Source organism: Argopecten irradians, chromosome 5 (genome assembly GCF_041381155.1).
Source record: "Argopecten irradians isolate NY chromosome 5, Ai_NY, whole genome shotgun sequence".
NCBI classification, from domain to species: Eukaryota; Metazoa; Mollusca; class Bivalvia; order Pectinida; family Pectinidae; genus Argopecten; species Argopecten irradians.
Window position 1 is genome coordinate 33,958,646 of NC_091138.1, and position 22,563 is coordinate 33,981,208.

Sequence of the window (22,563 nt, forward strand, 5' to 3'; positions counted from 1 at the left end):
TGCAAAAGGCTTGGATGGTCTGCCAAATCCCTTTTTATTTCTCATTTATGACTGTGTGACTTTAATCTGAATGTGAATACAACTTTCTTGTTACCATAACACATGTTTTTTATAATGATGTCAATAAATCTTTACTCTTCACAATAGTTAAACCTTGTGTAAATTTTTTCTACAAAATTGAACATGTTTTAGAGTTAATCAAATCAAATGCATTCTGAATTCTACTATAAATTGAATATTCTAGTATTCTGCCAACAAATTAACTGTTCTGATTTTTAGCTTGTTCATCCCTATCACAAAAGTGACAAAAGGCCCAGATAGCCTGTATAGCTCACCTGGTTTGTAATTTCAAGTAATGTTTCGAATACATGTTCATTGTTTCTTTTCTGAAGGAACTTAAATACTTACATCTGTTTCCCTTATTGGGCCCCGCCCCTCCTGCTGCCCTTGGGTCAGAGCCAAAATTTATACAAACTCTGTTCCTCTTTCCAAGAGGATGTTTCTAGCCAAATTTTGTTACAATCCATGCAGAACTTTAAGAGTAGTAGTAATTTAAAGGATTTACCTCTATATCCCCTATTGGGATCCGCCCCTCCTGCCCCCTGGGGGGTCAGAGCCAAAATTTACACAACACTGTTCCCCTTCCCCCAAGGATGTTTCTGGCCAAACTAGGTTACATTTCATGTAGAAATCTATGACTAGTAGCGATTTAAAGCAAATGTTGACGGACGGACGGTGCTTCATTACATATCACAAGGTGAGTGAATGGAAGATTTGGTGACTATATATGTAGTCAGGAGTATCAAATAGTAAAGGACATACCAGTTTTCCCTGTGTTATGGTCCAGCAGTAAAGCTTTGTTATGGTTGACTGGGTCGACAGTCAGACTCCGAATCCCTGTGGGAAGTGCTGACGTGATGTCAGGTTTCACTATCAGGTGTACCTGTATCATGGCGTCCAACATTAACACCCAGTTGTTGGTCCACAGAAGATCTCCTTCTTCACCTGGACACAGTAATATATCATTTGCAAACTCTATTAGACTTACCTGGTAGTTGTAATTTTAATATGGTACAGCCTGCTATTCCATGAGTAAAATAAAGGATTTATAAGTGAGAAGGATTCGTCACTGCCTCTTTACACTACTAAACACCTCGCGAGACGCCTATGAACCGGGAATAAAAACCATTATTCTCCACAAATCCTTATCTTATTGCGTCAAACGAAACACCAATGTAAAGTTAATCAAATTTCACAACGTTGAGTACTTGCTTTATTGACGGAAGATTTAGAAGAAATGTCTGAAATTTTCATAAAAAAATCACGATAGCTGAAATGACAGCACATTTCAGAAATAAGACAGTAACCCTTGCACCCGCAAGCTACATCAAAGGCTGCACCGGCGGATATAAAAGGAAATCGGTCATCGCCCAATGTCACGGTCAGTGCACAAACACTAAAGCTCCTGAGTTGTACTTGCCCAAACCCCAGTGTGACTTTTCCTTCTCATAATTCGTCCTTGATAAAATATTTACAATTTTCGCTTGAAATGAAAAATCAAATTTCATAAATACATGTATTGGATTTCCAATCTTTGCTAGAAGAGTATATATGATATATATCCCTTTCTTACTATTTTAAAACTGTGATGTTGATTTCCATGTTTTATACTGCATAATCAAACAATCCCTGCAAAAATATAATTGGCTAATGGTCTGCAAAATTAAACCATGCTTTGTCAATCAATACACTTTCAGTCAAGAGAAACAATGTAATTTTAGAAAATCTGTTAGCAATTACTTTAAGATGTTTTTCTTTCCTTGTTTCCAATGACAGAAATATACTTTTTTGACAGTTACGCTTAATCACCTCTACAGCTTGTTTTCATAATTGACCGAAACCTCGGTCCAAACTCGTAACCACGCAGCCTCAGTTCTTTGTAGATGTCCTCAGTTGTCAGTTCTGGCTCCAGACTTCGTAGCGGGCTCTTTGGGATGGGAACCTCCTGTGTACCCCAATTGGCAGCTCCCTGAGCAGGGGAGATAACCCCGCTTGCCACAAGTCCATCATCCTGACTGATCTCGAAACAGCCGGTTGCTTGTACTAAATTTACACGAAAGGTCAGCTTGCCTAGATAAAGTAAAAGAATGGAAATTAAAAAGAACATCATGAATATTTAATGGGATCAAACAAATTACAGAAATTGATGGAGGTCTTTTGTAAAGCTTTTGTTTTAAATCTCAGCAATTCCCCTATAAAAAGAAAATGGAGAAAAACAAAGGCTTATTTTTTTCATAAGACCAAGAAAGGTATGCTAAATATTATCTACTGCTGTGAAATACAACTATTTGTTTATTTGTTTGTTTGATTAATTAACGTCCTAAATGATGTCTTCTATTATTCATAAATGCAATGTATATATTCTGATTGTAGAGACCAGATTTGGGTAGAATAGTGGCCCGATGGAAGACGACATTGGAAAACGAGACTGGCATCTGTGTGTAAAGCTGTCCCAAAACTCTCGCTAGAGCTCGCCACGCTAGAGTCAGATAGCCAGATGCTGGAAAGAGGTCAAGGCCGTTGATGCGATGGTCTATGATATAGTGATACTTAGAGTCAGCAGAAAAGTCAATCTCGAACAGGCAGGGAAGGCTCTCTGTGATGAAGTTTTGTTGGTCTGCTACCGCCCAGTCCTGACTGTGATCCCAGCCTAGGGCAGGGCTAATCATGGGTGTGCCTCGGGGTACAGGCAGCTGGACAGCAGGAAAGAGACCCAGGGGATTCAGTCTGATACCCTCCATGTAACATCTACAGAGGGATTCAAAAGATATTCATCCAATTTGTAAAGACAATTTTTGGAATTTTAGAGCTCTTTTACAAGTTGGTACCTGAATACATAATGTAGCTAGCTAAGACAATTGATCACATTGATTAATGTGGGTCAAATGCAAAATATAGGTCACAGTAACCTTTCAGAAGAAATATAGGCCACAGTAACCTTTTTTCAGTACAAATATAGGCCACAGTAAGCTTTTTTCAGTACATGACACAAAAAGTCCTTCTTTTAACATAGACAAGGAAACATACAACAGAAAGCGAGAACATATTGTTAAACTATAGACCTCCTTTCCCCCTCTACATCTATGGATGATAATGATAGTGAGGTAAGTATTATCAGAATTCATTTCCAAGAATGGTAATTTTTCAAATTGAATATTGAGTAATGGACAAATGACTCACTTGCCAAGGTTCGAGTAGAAAAAGTCTGGATTGTTTTCATGCTGTCTTTTCATCACTCCGAATGTAGAACATGATTTAGGGAGGGAACGCTTGATCACAGCTTGTAGGAGGCAGTGAGGAGCAATCTCAATCACACATGCGTTTTCAGGAACATGTTTGAGTGCTTCCTGAAAAAGCACTGGACTGACTAAGTTGTTGACAATGTATTCTGCAGATGACCATTTTCCTTTCTCAGTGTTCCATTCCGACTCTGGTACAGATGAGCTGATCCATCTAGAACTCCTTGGCTTAGGTTTTATAACCTGTATTTACAACCAAGATTAAAGCTATATGTGCCATAACTGGGAATTTTTTTTTAAATCGTCCAAATGGACAAACAAACATGTATATATTAAAAGGTCTATTTGATTTGTAAGAAAGAAATTACAGCATTTTTTATCAAGATTCTACAACAATCCAACAGGCAAAGGTTTTGATAAAATTTTTTTTGTAATTTGCTCTAATATTCTTGAAAATTGTGTAATGATATGGAAGAATGGAATGACATATAAACCTAGTCACAGCACCCTCCCATTCCCTGAGGTCCTGTTAACAGCAAAACAGATTTTACCTGCAGTAGACAATATCTGTTCTTCAATAAGATCCAGTCCAGTGTTCTTACTTTAGACAGGCGAGACTTCAAGATCGGATTCCAGTGTACTTACCTTAGACAGGTGAGACTTAAGGATCAGATTCCAGTGTACTTACCTTAGACAGGTGAGACTTACGGATCAGATTCAAGTGTATTTACAGGTGAGACTTAAGGAGCGGATTCCAGTGTACTTACCTTAGACAGGTGAGACTTAAGGATCGGATTCCAGTGTACTTACCTTAGACAAATGAGACTTGAGGGGCGGATTCCAGTGTACTCACCTTAGACAGGTAAGACTTGATGAGTGGATTCCAGTGTACTTACCTTAGACAGGTGAGACTTAAGGATCGGATTCAAGTGTACTTACCTTAGACAGGTGAGACTTACGGAGCGGATTCCAGTGTACTTAACTGAGACAGGTGAGACTTAAGGATCAAATTCCAGTGTACTTACCTTAGAAAGGTGAGACTTAAGGAGCGGATTCCAGTGTACTTAACTTAGACAGGTGAGACTTAAGGATCGGATTCCAGTGTACTCACCTTAGACAGGTAAGACTTAAGGATCGGATTCCAGTGTACTTACCTTAGACAGGTGAGACTTAAGGACCGGATTCCAGTGTACTTACCTTAGACAGGTGAGACTTAAGGATCAGATTCCAGTGTACTCACCTTAGACAGGTAAGACTTGAGGAGTGGATTCCAGTGTACTTACCTTAGACAGGTGAGACCTAAGGATCGGATTCCAGTGTACTTACCTTAGACAGGTGAGACCTATGAATCGGATTCAAGTGTACTTACCTTAGACAGGTGAGACTTACGGATCGGATTCAAGTGTACTTACAGGTGAGACTTAAGGAGCGGATTCCAGTGTACTTACCTTAGAGAGACGAGACTTGAGGAGCGGATTTCAGTGTACTTACTTTAGACAGGTGAGACTTAAGGATTGGATTCCAGTGTACTTGCCTTAGACAGGTGAGACTTACAGATTGGATTCCAGTGTACTTACCTTAGACAGGTGAGACCTAAGGATCGGATTCCAGTGTACTTACCTTAGACAGGTGAGACTTACGGATCGGATTCAAGTGTGCTTACAGGTGAGACTTAAGGAGCGGATTCAAGTGTACTTACAGGTGAGACTTAAAAAGCTGAGCAACCTTTATCCAGTATACTTACCTTAGATAGGCGAGACTGGAGGAGTGGAGCCACCTTTATCCAGTGTACTTATCTTAGACAGGTGAGACTGGAAGAGTGGAGCCACCTTTATCCAGTGTACTTACCTTAGACAGGTGAGACTTAAGGATCAGATTCCAGTGTACTTACCTTAGACAGGTAAGACTTGAGGAGTGGATTCAAGTGTACTTACCTTAGACAGGTGAGACTTAAGGAGCGGATTCAAGTTGTACTTACCTTAGACAGGTTAGACCTAAGATTCGGATTCCAGTGTACTTACCTTAGACAGGTGAGACTGGAGGATCAGATTCCAGTGTACTCACCTTAGACAGGTGAGACTTAAGGATCGGATTCCAGTGTACTTACCTTAGACAGGTGAGACTTAAGGATCGGATTCCAGTGTACTTACCTTAGACAGGTGAGACTTAAGGATCGGATTCCAGTGTACTTACCTTAGACAGGTGAGACTTAAGGATCGGATTCCAGTGTATACTTACAGGTGAGACTTAAGAAGCGGAGCAACCTTTATCCAGTGTACTTACCTTAGATAGGTGAGACTGGAGGAGTGGAGCCACCTTTATCCAGTGTACTTACCTGAGACAGGTGAGACTTGAGTAGTGGAGACACTTTTATCCAGTGTACTTACCTTACATAGGTGAGACTGGAGGAGCCGAGCCACCTTTATCCAGTGTACTTATCTTAGACAGGTGAGACTGGAGGAGTGGAGCCACTTTTATCTAGTGTACTTACCTTAGACAGGTGAGACTGGAGGAGTGGAGCCACCTTAATCCAGTGTACTTATCTTAGACAGGTGAGACTGGAGGAGTGTAGCCACCTTTATCTAGTGTACTTACCTTAGACAGGTGAGACTGGAGGAGCCGAGCCACCTTTAGACAGTGTGTACTTATCTTAGACAGGTGAGACGGGAGGGTTAGCCACCTTTATCCAGTGTACTTACCTTAGATAGGTGAGACTGAGAGAGAGGAGCCACCTTTATCCAGTGTACTTACCTTAGACAGGTGAGACTTGAGTAGTGGAGCCACCTTTATCCAGTGTACTTACCTTAGATAGGTGAGACTGGAGGAGCGGAGCCACTTTTATCCAGTGTACTTACCTTAGACAGGTGAGACTGGAGGAGTGGAGCCACTTTTATCCAGTATACTTACCTGAGACAGGTGAGACTTACGGATCGGATTCAAGTGTACTTACAGGTGAGACTTAAGGAGCGGATTCAAGTGTACTTACCTGAGACAGGTGAGACTTGAGGAGTGGAGCAGCCTTTATCCAGTGTACTTACCTGAGACAGGCGAGACTTTAGGAGTGGAGCCACCTTTAACATGTCCTTTGAGTGGAAGGCCACACCAGCACTATTAACCTGTCGGGCAAACACTCCACGACCTTGGAGCTCTAACACAAATTTGGCCACTTCCTCTACTGGACCAGACACGGTTACAGTGTTTGTAGAGTTGTGGCATGCAGGCATGACCTCTCCTGGGCATTGGTCCATAGCTTCCTTCCACGTAAGCCCTGTGGAAAAAATGTTGGATTAACTTAAATCTATTCTAGACTCTTCTCATATCTGATGTATCAAAATTCAATTACACATCTTCAAATGGTCTCACAAAATGAGTTAGAAGTTTCATTGAAATTTGTCCAGTAGTTTTGAGTTGTCTGAAGAAGATTTGCAGACAACAGACAGACAGACAAGACAATTATAGTATAGAACAAACGCCCATTTTGTTGCAGGGGTTATAAAAAGATAATTTTTCGATGTCATTTTGGTGGTCTTTAAAGACAATTTTGACTCTTATTTTGTTATATAATGTTACCACAGATTATATAATGATTACCAACTGCTGCCATGCCCCCTGGTGGCAGTTTGGCCTCCTCTACACAGCGCCCTCTCCAGTAAGCAGCAAGAACAGTTTCCTCGGCTGTCAGTGAGCCATCAGCATAGCCACATCCCAATTCTCCCACAGAGTGGCCCAAGATGCCATCTGGTTTTATACCCATACATTGCAGCATGTCTGTGAGAGCTATCTGAATCAGGTCAAAGGTCATGATTAGTATATTCTTCAATGGCAAAGTCAAATGAAGAATAAAATATTATATCAGTCAGGAAAAAGCTCATGCTTAGTATATTTGGCAATGTCAAGGTCAAATAAAATATAATATACAATTTCAAGGTCAATGACATTTATATCAAGATGGACATTTTACCTATCTGTTTGGTTTCAATTTGTCTGAAGATGGCTCAGAAGCCAAAAATAAGTGTTATGCATACCTGTATAGATGCCAGGGCCACAAATGAATGTAGAACACTATCGTAGGTTTTCTCCTCCCCTTCCATCATCATCTTCTGCAGATCTAGTCCTTGTTTCTGGAGGATAGCATCACATCTTTGGATTGAGTGGCGGAATACTTCAAATTTCATCATGGAACGTCCCATTCCTGGCCACTGTGAACCCATTCCTGAGTACACAAGCCACAGTGGTCGATCATTTACCACTGAACTGCAGTTCTGAAATTTGTTTTAAAAATTTTGCAGCTGTTGTTTTAAAAGACTTATAAAATTCTTGAATTTTTGGATTATGTAACTATTCAATCCAATAATATTAGATGCAAAATATTGAGAAACTTCTGAAAGGCAATGTTGACACAATGTAATGATTCAAAAGTATCTCATCTTGATTTATCTCTAACATTGTTGGAGTATGTTACATTCTGTACCATATTGTCTTCGCATTCATTACACTACATATGATTAATATCAGGTCTCTGGGTCTTGAAGTTCTTGAACAGGAGTCAAAAAGGAAAGTTGCTTACAAAAGAATTACATACATATTGCATTGTGTACTATGCAAGATGTCATAGGTGAAAGGATAAGATTTTGTATTGACTATTGTACTTTTAAACAATAGATTTTGTCTCACCTTGATTTCCTGGAGCCCCTCTGAAGAATTAAGCACTGTATAGCCCCGTATGGGGTTGTGTGTAGGGGCGAAGTGAGCCGTCTGCTGCAGAAGGCACTGAAGGTGTACGTTATTGGCATTATTGCAAACAAGCTGGAACACAGATTCCAAGCCTTCTTTCGTCCTACTTGAATATGTGAATAAACGTGGCAGTTTTTCTGCTGGGTGGGAATCAGATATCGGATGTTTATGTGCTGAAAACACAGCATGAGCACACAGGTTGCCAAGTCCATAGGAATTTAAGGCCACAATTCCGCTGTTGCCAGGTAACCGTGTCTTCTCCTCGACTACCTTTGCTTGGCCGCCAAGGATGGTAGCTTGGTTATTGTCCAGTGTACAGATATGGAGGTTTGGTGGAATGATGTCTTCTTCCATGGTCAGGATGAGTTTGGCAAGACCTACGAGATCTAGGGGAAAATATGAATCCGTTATTCACAAGAATTATTTTACCAATGGGACTAATTTGCATACCACATGATACACGATAACGTTTGCATAGGTTTGTTTGAGTTTTATGGCCCATCAACAACTAAGGTCATTTAGGGCCAAAATTGAACAATTAGAATGAATTGACGATAACCCGTACTAACGTTTCAACACCACTGCAGATACTAGTCATGGACAAATGTTATTGGGTATCACAAATTAGTCCCATTATTCAAGATTTTCATCATGGTTTTAGGATACAAACAAATTAAGGTCTTAGAGACAAAAAGGATGTAAGTTTTATGTATCAGAAGCATCGATCAGAAGCAGTAAAGACCAACAGTGTGATTTGTTAGTTTCTATATGATAAACCCAATCCAATACTAAGCCAGTCATGAGATCTGTAAAGGCAAGATTTACAAAATCATGTGCACAACAGCATACAGAACTGATCAGGAGTGACAAAGATCATCAATATTCCTTAATTCATGGAAACTTCTTGACTTCAAATTTTCCATAGTTAAGTTTTTATTGAATTATTCATTGCCTTAACTTCTTTAATGTTTTCCTGTGGAGACTTTTAAATTAGTAATTTATCTAAAATTACGGTACAATGATGAATCTGGGGATATTGTGACTTACCGGACAATGTTATCAGGGGAATAATATACATTTAATACAGAACCAATGAAAAGCTGTCCTGTGAAGATCTTGACCAATGGTGACTTACCAAACACTGTTTCCATGGAAACAACATTACATAAAACAGAGCAAATGAGAAGCTGTTCTGTGAAGATCTTGACCAATGGTGACTTACCAGACACTGTTTCCATGGGAACCATATTACATATTACAGAACCAATGAGAAGCTGTTCTGTGAAGATCTTGACCAATTGTGACTTACCAGACACTGTTTCTGTATGGCCAATATTAAAAATTACAGAACCAATCAGAAGTGGAGACGACCTTTGGCTGCTGATGACCTTGACCAAAGCTGCCATTTCCTGTGTCATACTGTTAGCCACTGAACCACTCGTTTCTACATATGCTACCTCTTCAGGAGGGACCCCAGCCTCCTGGTACACTTGCTGTAGAAAGTCTGTCAGCTCCTCAACGCTAGGTGGCAGCACTAAAAATCATTAAAAATATTTAGTACCATATTGCAAATGTCAAAACCAATCCACAAATCATAATCATAGCAAAGCTCCTATATCTATATAGACAATAGATTCCATAGGAAGATAATTTAATGCTTATATTTACATTATTAACTCATTTTGAGGATCTTTAATTAGATCAGGAAAGCTGTTTATCAACGACAATATATTTCACAAGATGGAACAGTCCCTGTCAACATTAGTGAGGTCATAAAGGTCATGTTTTGTGTGTCAGTTATACCCTCATAGACTTTGGCTTGGTTAGTTTATACTAAGAAGTTACCAGTGAATGTCAATATAATGCCATATCTTACTTGGAGAGGGAGACCTGTAGGAGGCCACCTTGGTGTGTAGAACGGTCGAGTAAATCCTCTTAGCTGAGGAACTTTTCTGTAGAAATATGGCCACCACTCCCTCACTCCTAGTAAGTCCATCTTCTACAACACCCAATATCAATCAATATTAGGTCAATATTACCTGTCATAAGTTTAACTTTCATATAATAATTTTACATTTCATGGCTTTTTGATAATTTCACTACAATATGTTTTTGGTGATTTCTGGCAGAACTCTTTTGAAGCTATCTGTAAGATTTGAAATACTTTCCAATGATAATGTAACTAATCATAATCATCACAAAGTCATCAGAGAAGGCAATAAATGCATGTTTTCCATGTCAAATTGTGGGCAAATATTGCATCTATTGCATCCTTTGATTGTTTTCAGTTTGTTCTCACAAATGCAATTTTATTTGCTTTTTATTTCTTTACCAGAAGAATTAACTAGATCATTCAGTTTTCAATACCTACCATTTCCATTGAAACAGTCACAGAGACTGTGAGAAGATAAAAGACCATTCCTGTAAAGTTGACTGGAGGTCGTGACCTTGAGACAAAGGTTACAGCCGGCTACTACTGCTGCCTGGCACTGTCCAGTCTTTAGGGCCATCAGTCCACGGTCCAGTGCCACCAGACCACTAGTGTGGCCATTCCTCAAGGCATAGCTAGCCCCTACAATTGAAAAATGTTGAATCTTATCATATTTTTATAATACAATTACATGTACTGATCTCATTCGGGGTGAATAGGAGAATTTATTTACCAGAATCTTACCTTTGAAATCAAATGCAAAAGAAATCCTGTTGGCGAACATAGCAGTAGCATTTCCAATTGGGTTGTAGGCGTAGATGTGATCTTGGATTGTGCTGAAGGCTTCCATGTTCTCAGACAGTCCACATGCCACATACACCCCAGTGTCCGAGCCCTTCAGGTCCACGGGATCTACTCCTGTTTACAGGAAAAGGTACTTTGTCACAGCATTAAAGTATATTTTTAGCAAGTCATTATCTTGATCCATAGTTTTATAATTTCAAAAATAATAAAAAAAAAAAATGGATATCGTACATGCTCTTAGTGAATTCTTAATGATGATAAGCATTTGAAAATGAAACTTTTTTTAAGTTGGAGGTAGGGGGTCAAGGTCATTATGACCTCAAATTAACTCCAAGGAGGTGAAAATAGGTAACTGCTAGTTTGTCAAAATAACTACAACAGTGTTGAGATAATGGCATGGATTTTTTTTCCTTTTTTTTTTCTTTTAAACAAAGAGGACTGGGATTCCTTACCGGTATGTCTCCCATGGATACAAAGGTGAGGAGTACAGTATGTATATTCCTCATTATCAAACTATAGAGTCAGTGTCCCTTGTCACAAATCATGCATTTTTTCCCTATTATCTAAAATCATACGTTACATGAACTAGAGCCATCAATAATAATACAGAGTACAATCAAACCTGACTTAATGACCACCTCTATTTAAAGACCACGCGCTTATTAAGACCACTTTTGTAGGGTCCCAAACGACCAACATCATCATAATTCAACCTGTGTATAAAGACCACCTGGCTATAGAGATACTTTTCCCTCTGTCCCTTGGGTGGTCTTTATAGGCAGGTTTCACTATATGTACATATGTTGGATAATTTGATACAAACCTGCATCCACAATGGCTTCCTGTGTTAACTCTAGTAGCATTCTCAGTTGTGGGTCCATCACATCTGCAATCTTGGGGTTCACACTGAAAAATCCCGCATCAAATTTTCCTAGATCTTTTAATGTTCCGATCTGATTAGGAGTTCCATCTGGTAAATCTTAAAAGGAAAAGATCATACTAAGTAAAATAAAAATCAAAAATGGAACCTCTTCTCAATAAAATAAGACTTTAAAAGCAAAATAATTTGTAGATACTATAATGTGCAAAGATTAATTTTCAGTATTGTTGGCTTTTCCTTAAAAAAGAAAATTCAAAATTTTTTTTTTAGCCTGTTATTGTTTTAAATATGGGTAACTATTTTTATGCTGCAGTACCTTTTGTCCAGCGCTGGTTTTCTGAAACAGAGTTCTCACCCTTCCAAAGGTTGTTACGGAACTCTGCCATATTATTGGCTCCGGGAAGGCGACAGGAAATACCGCTGATGACAATGGAGTCGTCATCATTTCCAGCAGCCGGACCCTCCATGACAAAGCAGCTATCACAGAAAGGAAAGATCCAGAATGCTGCTCTTTTTACTGATAACTAATTTAACTGTAAAGAAATTTCATTTTTTCTTTCAATGATGAAATAAATATTTTCTTATTTTTTAAACATAAATTTCTAACTATTGAGTTTCTAACCATCTTCCCTACCCTGTTCTGATTTAAAACTCTTCATTTTACTCTGTCAGAACCACACAGAACTTCTGATCACACCATTTGTAACTCTTCTACTTCTGGAAGCTCTATCGTCTAAAAGCTGGTAGATCTTCTGAGAAGACTTCACTGATAGAGTAAAACTGACACTGTAGCATGCATGCCTAGCATGTTTGATAATAAGAATGACATTGACCTTCATTCAAGGTCACATGTGCCAAAAATCATAAAGTCTTAATTAGGCATGTAAGATGCCGACATAGGTCTATGGCTACCAAATTTGTTATTATGATTGACTTAGGCCTATATTCAAGGTCACAAGAGGCCAAAAACTAAAGTCTTCAAATGACTAGAAGGCCTATTTAAAGACATATATTAGGCCTGAAGCATGCTGACATAAATGACTACCAAGTTTGTTAATATGTTAATCTTAAAATCTTAAAACTACTTCTTGTCAAGTTCTGAAAGGCCTGGAGATCTAATATTCAGTCTGTAGCATGCTGACATAAATTGCTACCAATTTTGTTTATATGATTGACCTTGACTTATATACAAGGTCACATGGACCAATCATCTTAAAATCTTCAAATGACTTCTTGTTAACATAAGTTCTAGAAGGCTTAGAGATCTTATAGCAAGCTGACATAAATGGCTACAAGGTTTAATATAATTGACCTTGACCCATATTCAAGGTCACAGAAGCTAAAATTCTAGCTTTTCATACGAATACCTTGTGAAGTTCTGGAAGGCCCTAGACTTAATATTAGGCTTGTAGCATACTGACATAAATGCATACCATGTTTGATGATATGAATAATCTTGACCTTCATTCATGGTCACATACTGAAATAAATGGCTAACCAGTTTGTTAATATGATTCCCCTTGACCTATATTAAAGGTCACAGGGGCCAAAAAACCCAAAATCTTCAAATGACTTCTTGTGAATTCTAGAAGGTATATAGACCTAATGTTAGGCATGTAAGGTGCTGACATAGATGGCTACCAAGTTTGTTATTATGATTGACCTTGATTTATATTCAAGGTCACAGGAGGCAAAAAACTAAAATCTTCAAATGACTAGAAGGCCTAAAGACATATTAGGCCTGTAGCATGATGACATAAATGACAATCAAGTTTGTTAATATGAAAGACCTTGACCTTCATTCAAGGTCACATAGGCCAAAAATACAAAAAAAAAAAAAAAAATCTTTTCAAGTTCTGAAAGGCCTAGATACATGTGTAAAAGGAGCGGGTCGGTGTGGTTTGTATATAGTGTTAAATACGGTCTCTGTCACTCAGCTGACGGAGCATGCTTCTTTGGCTCAGTCGGTAGAGCCCTAGATTTCCACGCCGGAGACCCGGGTTCGATTCCTGGTCGGGGCACTAGACAGGAATGTGTATTTTCCCTGTTCTTCTACATTGGCGCCCAAGTAAATAACCCATGGTAGGTGGTTAAAGAGTCTCGGGTTGAGATTTAGGAAATCTCAAGAAAAACAGGGGGAGTAGTGTAAAAGGAGCGGGTCGGTGTGACTTGTACATAGTGTTAAATACGGTCTCTGTCACTCAGCTGAAGGAGCATGCTTCTTTGGCTCAGTCGGTAGAGCCGTAGATTTCCACGCCGGAGACCCAGGTTCGATTCCTGGTCGGGGCACTAGACAGGAATGTGTATTTTCCCTGTTCTTCTACACACGTACCTGAAATTAGACTTTATCATGTTGAGATAAAGGGCTACCAAGTTTGTTTATATGAATGACCTTGACCGAAATTCCCTGTTGGTGAAAAGCCCATGACAATTTCTAGTATTGCCAACTGACCAATGCAGTTGCGAAGATAATTTTTTCATAAGTTGTAAGAGCCTGTCATCTTCGTCAAATACAGACACTTTCATTATATATTACTCGACAATTTTTTTCCATTTAGAATTTTAAGATTGTTTTCGAAACAGTATCTTTCGTTCTCATTGTCTGTCATTGCAATAATATACGCCAGTATTCGGTGTAGAATCAAACGAACACACGTAGATCAATATTTTGTCATGGCGAAAATTGTCTCCGTCGGCGATGTTGACTGTATGTTTCCATATACGAGATATTCGGTGATTTTATTCATATGTGTGTATTTCCGTCTTATTTACACAAGTTGATATGGGACAATTATCATCTAGACATTTCAAACTTCATATCGCTCACTCACCTTTCACCTGTTTACTTCAATGGAAGCCAGTTCGTCTCCGGGGACACGATGCACGTGCTTTTCACATCGGCTATACTCGGTAATTTCCGTACATGTAAACGGCGAACAGTAAAAAATGCAAATGTTTTTATCGAAATTCCATGAAAGACAATCATTCCCATGCCAACTTATTTGGTGTATCCTCTACGACTTCAGTGATCATGTGTAGTTGTTCATCATTGTGACGAAAGGGACAACTACAATCGGTCTGACGATAAGAAATGACAGTTGCACTTGTGTATTGATCTTGGATTTGATGTAATGCTATGGGCTCATATTTTTTGTTTTTAAATTTTCCTTATACCTTGCATATCTACAATTCATAATGAAAGTTGTCGATGTCTGTTGTTTTAACTTGTATCAATACTAAAAATATTGAGTTAATATTCCATAATTGTGATTCTTTTCTGTTTTGCGTCCGCGTGCCGACTGCTGGTGTTTTTGTTTGATGTTTGATTAGTTTAACGTCCTATTAACAGCCAGGGTCTGCTGGTAGGTTTTACGTCCTATGAAATCATAGGGACCTGACACGACTTTTTTTAACCAACGCTAGTATTCATATATATATATATATATATATATATATCATATGTATACTGTTGGTTAAAATATTTCGTGTCAGGTCCCTGTGCATGAAATGAATGAAATGAACAAACACAGTATTTAGGAACTGAGCAACCAAAGACATGCAACAGAATAACTATTAAAGTCTTCAATTTGATCAATTACAATAGAATAACTATTTTTGAGAAAAATATACGTCGTCACCTACATCAAATTGTAAATTTTAATGCATAAAAAGAGTAAGTTATTTAGGGAAAAAATATGTTTATATTCTTGTTTGTTTTCTTATCTGGCTGGCTGCAAAACACGCTAAACAAAAATAACACAATTGTGGCCTTAGAAATGGAATACTAGTAAGGAAAATGTTTGGGACACTGCATCGTAAAACCCTTCTTAAATACTGGATATACTAGTATAGTTCAAACGAGTATTTTATATGGGACAATGAAATGATAATGATATACGATGGTAAATAAGATCAATCAGAAGCATGGCACAAAAATGGAAGCGCAAGTACTGTTACCATACCAAATCAAAAATATAAGTTCCAACATATGAATAAAATTTCACAAAATATTACGTGAAATATGGATACTTCTAGTTTTTATTTGACCCCTTTCACGTTTAGGTTTTAGTCGACTGCATTTAATGTTCCAGTTCTATCTACTAGTAACAATGCAATACACTGTATTTTCACACAGTTTCAGTTTTCAACATGAGGTATTAAATTACAATTCAAAATTAAATGACAACAAAAAGTGGGATAGGAAGGATGCATACAATTACAACTATTTCTTAAGTGTTTTTTTTTTTTAAGTTTAAGTTTACTCGTATCGGCGTTAACTTCGCGATTTCGACTTATGTTCAAATCGCCTTACCGGAAATACAGTATCACCATCCATTAGATACAAGATGTTTTGTGACTTTCCATCCATCACATAAAAAAAATGCAACAACTTGCGAGTTTAAAAATTTTAATACGATTTCTCTTTGGTGACATCACAGGCGCACGCATTTTGTTTTAACAAAAATATTATAATAGATGTCTTGTTAATATTCACTGTTATTATTACCAAGACATGCTGTCAGATTATCTTTTAGTCTGCAAATACCCGTGGTGACATGTGTGTCAATTGTCCAGCTACTTTCAACAGGAATCGTTAAATATTTTTGTCCACTTTTCAAATATCGTTTCATGTTTTTATATGTTCAAATGATGTTGAGAAATATTTCATTGTAGTTTGTCGAACCATTTTAACTTGGTGAGTTGGTCCTAATCATTGTCAGCATTGACCATCTCATCCATTACACTCCTTGGTATGTTAGTATCATTGGTAGGCGAAGCTGTGACCATCAAGACATAGCTAGAGCATTTAACAATGTTTATAATGTATGTAGTTGCCTTTACCGTATACAATAGAGGGTGTATACTTATGTATAGTAGTGGGCCTTTAACTATGTTCCAAAGGGCATATCGTTTTTATAAGTTCAAACGAAAGACTATATAAATATTTCATTGCGGTTTGTCCAAACTTTTGATTTCGTTTCCATTACTGTCAGCATTGGCCATCAATACTTTACGAGCACCCATTAAAATTTTTACACTCCATATGACATTCAAGACGTCTAATAATAGACACAGGACAACCAAAAATGATGGTAGATCTCCTAAAGGCGCTAAATCTTCTGACCCCATGTACGTGTAGACTGTATACCAGAACTTCGGCATAGGAAATACCCTGACAGATAAGAACGTGATGCAAAGTATACAGCCGTTTAAGATGTATATTGTACCGGATTTATTAAAGTTTTCTTTTTCCAACATCCACCTGGAATAAATAAAGCATGATTGTACTAAAAATTAACATAAATGTGTTCTCTAGCAGAACCGTCAGAAATTAAACTGAAGGTGGGATACAGTGTGGTAACGGATGACGAAAGAAAGTATTCCAAGAACATCCTCGATGATCCAGGGGTTACTACCACTGACGTTATGTTCATCCCTGTGATGTTAACCCCTGTTGTACCGAGGATGTTCAATGAATGGACAGAATCGTAGGATGCATTTAGTTTTGGTTTTCAAACTTTAATGTTTAATGTTAGTAACGAGGACTTTAATAACATTAGTTAATTACATTGTTAATTTTAAATATATTTTATAATATTGTCATAAATTGTTAGCAATAGTATAATTAAGATTTTATTACCGTATGTTTAAAAATATCGTGGAGAAGTTGGCCATCACTCTAAAGTTCGCAAAATAGGATAGAATACCATAGCTCTGAAATAAAAGAAATACGGTCTTAAATCAATCAAAGAATGTCTATATAAACCTGTCTAACATTGTTTTCGTCAGTTATAATCGTTGTACTCCAAAAACCATAAATCATAAACATTTATCCATAACAGTGTAAAACACAATAATAGTGGACAAAAGATGAAGAAGAAATAACATACATACAAATGCAGCGTAGAAGACGAGAATCAGCGACATGATGTAGAATAAAAAAAAAAAAAAAAAAAAAAACAGTGAACGCTTGGTGAGGGTCATCAATCAATCTCTCCCAAAGTTCACTGTGGTCCCTAGTCCGCTAAACCTGTCTATATATCATTAGGCCTTTTTTGCCTAATAAATAGTCTATATTAGGCCAAAAAACTCTAATAATTTAGGCAGGTTTAGCAGACTTTGTGGACCATTATTGAAATCAGAGGGCCACAATGAACTCAAACAAAGAATGGGTGAATAGAAGACAGCATACTTTCAAAGACAAAAAACGAAGGATGCCTACATTAGGAAATTTGTGACGGCATAATAGAAGGGGAAAACTGTGGACGCTTAGGGAAACAAATTGTGGACGCTTAGGGAAACAATTTGTGGATGCTTAAGGAAACAAACTGTGGACGCTTAGGGAACAAACTGTGGACGCTTAGGGAAACAAATTGTGGACGCTTTGGGAAAAAATTTGTGGATGCTTAAGGAAACAAACTGTGGACGCTTAGGGAAACAAACTGTGGACGCTTAGGGAAACAAACTGTGGACGCTTAGGGAAACAAACTGTGGACGCTTAGGGAAACAAACTGTGGACGCTTAGGGAAACAAACTGTGGACGCTTAGGGAAACAAACTGTGGACGCTTAGGGAAACAAACTGTGGACGCTTAGGGAACAAACTGTGGACGCTTAGGGAAACAAATTGTGGACGCTTAGGGAAACAATTTGTGGATGCTTAAGGAAACAAACTGTGGACGCTTAGGGAACAAACTGTGGACGCTTAGGGAAACAAACTGTGGACGCTTAGGGAAACAAACTGTGGACGCTTAGGGAAACAAACTGTGGACGCTTAGGGAAACAAACTGTGGACGCTTAGGGAAACAAACTGTGGACGCTTAGGGAAACAAATTGTGGACGCTTAGGGAAACAAACTGTGGACGCTTAGGGAAACAAACTGTGGACGCTTAGGGAAACAAACTGTGGACGCTTAGGGAAACAAACTGTGGACGCTTAGGGAAACAAACTGTGGACGCGTAGGGAAACAAACTGTGGACGCTTAGGGAAACAAACTGTGGACGCTTAGGGAAGCAAACTGGACACTAAGGGAAACAAACTGTGGACGCGAAGGGGAAACAAACTGTGGACGCTTAGGGAAACAAACTGTGGGACGCTTAGGGAAGCAAACTGGACACTTAGGGAAACAAACTGTGGATGCTTTAGGAAACAAACTGTGGACGCTTAGGGAACAAACTGTGGACGCTTAGGGAAACAAACTGTGGACGCTTAGGGAAACAAACTGTGGACGCTTAGGGAAACAAACTGTGGACGCTAAGAGAAGCAAACTGGACACTTAGGGAAACAAACTGTGGACGCTTAGAGAAACAAAGTATGGACGCGTAGGGAAACAAACTGTGGACGCTTAGGGAAACAAACTGTGGACGCGTAGGGAAACAAACTGTGGACGCTTAGGGAAACAAACTGTGGACGCTTAGGGAAACAAACTGTGGACGCTTAGGGAAACAAACTGTGGACGCTTAGGGAAACAAACTGTGGACGCTTAGGGAAGCAAACTGGACACTAAGGGAAACAAACTGTGGACGCGAAGGGGAAACAAACTGTGGACGCTTAGGGAAACAAACTGTGGATGCTTAGGGAAGCAAACTGGACACTTAGGGAAACAAACTGTGGACGCTTAGGGAAACAAACTGTGGACGCTGAAGGGAAACAAACTATGGAAGCTTAGGGAAACAAACTGTGGGCGCTTAAGGAAACAAACTGTGGACGCTTAGGGAAACAAACTGTGGACGCTTAGGGAAACAAACTGGGGACGCTTAGGGAAGCAAACTGGACACTTAGGGAAACAAACTGTGGACGCGTAGGGAAACAAACTGTGGACGCTTAGGGAAACAAACTGGGGACGCTTAGGGAAGCAAACTGGACACTTAGGGAAACAAACTGTGGACGCGTAGGGAAACAAACTGTGGACGCTTAGGGAAACAAACTGTGGACGCTTAGGGAAACAAACTGTGGACGCTTAGGGAAACAAACTGTGGACGCTTAGGGAAACAAACTGTGGACGCTTAGGGAAACAAACTGTGGACGCTTAGGGAAACAAACTGTGGACGCTTAGGGAAACAATTTGTGGATGCTTAAGGGAAACAAACTGTGGACGCTTAGGGAAACAAACTGTGGACGCGTAGGGAAACAATTTGTGGACGCTTAGGGAAACAAACTGTGGACGCTTAGGAAGGTTGAAACAGCATATTTTCAAAGACAAACGTCAAGACGAGGTGTGTGTGTAAATGTGAGACAGCATACTTACAATGACGTAATAGAAGGCGGTGATGGTGGAGGCGTGGTGAATACAATACTTGACGGTTTCAGTACTCTCTTGGCAGTCCAATATCATGAAGACTCCGTCTGTAGTGTACAACAATATAAATATAAGTCGGTTATATTGGTGACATGGACATTTTTATAACTTGACAAGTTATTATGAAGTTTTAGTACTTGTATATAAATATCAATTATTCTTTCCGATATATTCCAAGAATCAGCAACCATAAATTCCAGTTACCAACATTAAAGATGCTCCACCGCCGACATAGCAATAACGATTCTCATCATTTGAACAATAACTGGTGTTTAATCGCGTATATATATGTCTGATTAACACAATAATATAATTTATTTTGCTTTTGGTGCATGCGCAATCAGTACTTTATTTCATATCGGATATAGTAGCACGGAATTTTTCGGGATGCAATTAAATATTTATCTTGAAGTAAAATGAGAAGCTCAAACTTATCAATGGTGGTAATGGTGTAAAGTAAATTACTTTTGTAAGTGAAGAAAAATACTTATTCGTCTGTTCCTGTTTTTGACAGAGAAAACTACTTTTTGTCAGCGCCGGAGCATCTTTAAAGTTTGCTACATATACCTTTGGTACTTTTACCACTTATAACCAATACACATATAAGGCTACATGTTAACGATCATCGTCCTTAGATGACATCAAGCGAGATATGCATGATTTGTTTTGATTGTGTTTTCTCTATTATTATTTTCAATAAATATGTAAAATAGGACAAATGCATATGATAGATCAAGTTATTTTCGTACTTTGATTCTTGAAGTTTCTGCCTTCTTCCAGGATCATACAAAAATGTACAAAAAGGGACTACATAGATCGACGGTCAAACTCTTGTTTGGTGAAAATTGTAATACCAATTATAAACATTAAGTCATAAAGACTTCTCCGCAATACAACATCATTTGTCTTGTATTATGTACAATTTTCTTTCTACTAAATTACCTTACAGTAATTTCCTCATCCTCGATACTCCAGGGGTTACTATCACTGACGTTACATATGGTCGGTGATAGTAACCCCTGCATCATCGAGGATGAAATTTTAATAATCTGTATTTGTAGCAATGTCTATTTTCTCCTTCGTTGTTGTACTTGCCTGCTAATGCAAATCCCACTACTATGGCACAAGTAATTCTTATCAACGGACGGTCACTCCTTAAAATGAAAGTAAACATAAGTATACTAGTAAGTCGAGTCTTACAAGCCAATAGGCAAAGTAAATATTGGAATGGTCAACGTTACGGCCAGAATTTGGGATCATAAAACGTGTTTGATATAAGTTTTGGGTAAGACATAATGTATTCAGTTAGTGATTTGCCTTGTTAAAACCATCCTCGATACTCCAAGTTAATATCACTGACGTTATATCCACAACATAAATGATTTCGTTGTATAACTGGAGACAACCGAAGACACAGGTAATTTGACCCTTTGGTGTACATCAAAGGCATTGTAATACAAGCCTGTGATTGGTCAGTTTTTTTTTTGCTAAACTGCCTCAAATTTTACTATGATAATTATAGTCCAGGGTGAATATAAAGTCAGTGATAGTAACCCATGGAGTATCGAGGATGATTTAAAACATAAGAGAGGATATTTCCCCAATGTTATCATTTACTTACCATACAGGATCGTTGTAGACCACCTCGTCATACAGCAGAGTATAAAAACAGGTCGCACTGACGATTAAGGAGTGGACACACGACACCACACTGAATGTAAATAATACAATTTCATAAGTTATAACGTCGATTTTAATTGGATGGCAGAGTTATGTGACGATTTCTAAAACGATAACGTGAAATTTGATTGGCTGATATTTAAGTTAGAACAACGTGATCCCTGACTGTCTAATGTTAACGTCAAATCTGATTGGCTGATAGAGCAGTCTAATAATTACAGAAAAGGATAATATAGCCTCTGATTGACTAACGAAAACGTCAGATGTGATTGGCTAATATGACCAATGACGCTATAATAATTTAAAAAGGTAATCGCTATATTTGAGTAGCTGATAAAACGACGATGTACATGTCAGTCAAACGACAAACTGTTTTCAGCCTCCTGAGGTTCTGATTTGAGCTTTACTTTAGAAATTCCAGTTACTAACCGAAAGTCCCAGCTACGCTGGACATATAAAGCAAGATGTTTGTAGAACTTCGACAACTTTGTGGATATCAAAGGAACTATTCTTCTATAGAGGAACATAGTCATACAAAAGGTTATCAATGTCACAGGGTAATATGTCCACTCAAACACCAAACCCTTATCCATTCTCGTCATGCTTGTTCTGTGGATATAGACTAGCTCACAATGGGACGACCAGAATTATAAATACATTAACGTGTTTCATTTCAGATACATTTCATTGGCATTGTCGATTGTATAACGCAACACTGCACTTTTCACCCTGGTGCTTATTACAGCGTATGAAACAGTGACCATTGCCCTAAGCTGAAGAGACACCATAAATAGAACAGTTCTGGCGATCCCCGCCAGCTAATACAACTACCTGTAATTATCCATAACCTTGGCCGTCAATAATGGAGCAGGTCTTTTAAATCATACAAGGTTTGTGGTTAGATTCAACATCTTATTGCGTAAACCAAATGGAGTGGGC

The 22,563-nt window shown here is 38.4% G+C and overlaps 1 protein-coding gene across 4 annotated transcripts in view; it reads right to left on the reverse strand.

Annotated features, from left to right (window-relative positions):
- The window catches only part of LOC138323618 (fatty acid synthase-like), a 29,262-nt gene extending 14,722 nt beyond the window's left edge, over positions 1-14,540 (reverse strand). Inside the window, exons 1-15 of one of the 4 annotated variants that reach the window (XM_069268347.1) lie at positions 14,479-14,540; positions 11,964-12,124; positions 11,591-11,746; positions 10,708-10,881; positions 10,405-10,605; positions 9,910-10,032; positions 9,343-9,567; positions 7,974-8,419; positions 7,325-7,561; positions 6,891-7,080; positions 6,338-6,567; positions 3,241-3,542; positions 2,438-2,808; positions 1,870-2,130; positions 823-1,005 (exon numbers count right to left, since the gene is read on the reverse strand). In XM_069268347.1, the coding sequence (XP_069124448.1) occupies positions 823-1,005; positions 1,870-2,130; positions 2,438-2,808; positions 3,241-3,542; positions 6,338-6,567; positions 6,891-7,080; positions 7,325-7,561; positions 7,974-8,419; positions 9,343-9,567; positions 9,910-10,032; positions 10,405-10,605; positions 10,708-10,881; positions 11,591-11,746; positions 11,964-12,114 (3,250 nt within the window). In that variant the 5' untranslated portion in view covers positions 12,115-12,124; positions 14,479-14,540. Of the gene's footprint in view, positions 1-822; positions 1,006-1,869; positions 2,131-2,437; positions 2,809-3,240; positions 3,543-6,337; positions 6,568-6,890; positions 7,081-7,324; positions 7,562-7,973; positions 8,420-9,255; positions 9,302-9,342; positions 9,568-9,909; positions 10,033-10,404; positions 10,606-10,707; positions 10,882-11,590; positions 11,747-11,963; positions 12,181-14,478 lie in introns of those variants that run through there. The other 3 variants (XM_069268346.1, XM_069268349.1, XM_069268348.1) reach the window with 3 other exon arrangements.
- Between the last annotated feature and the right edge of the window lie 8,023 nt (positions 14,541-22,563).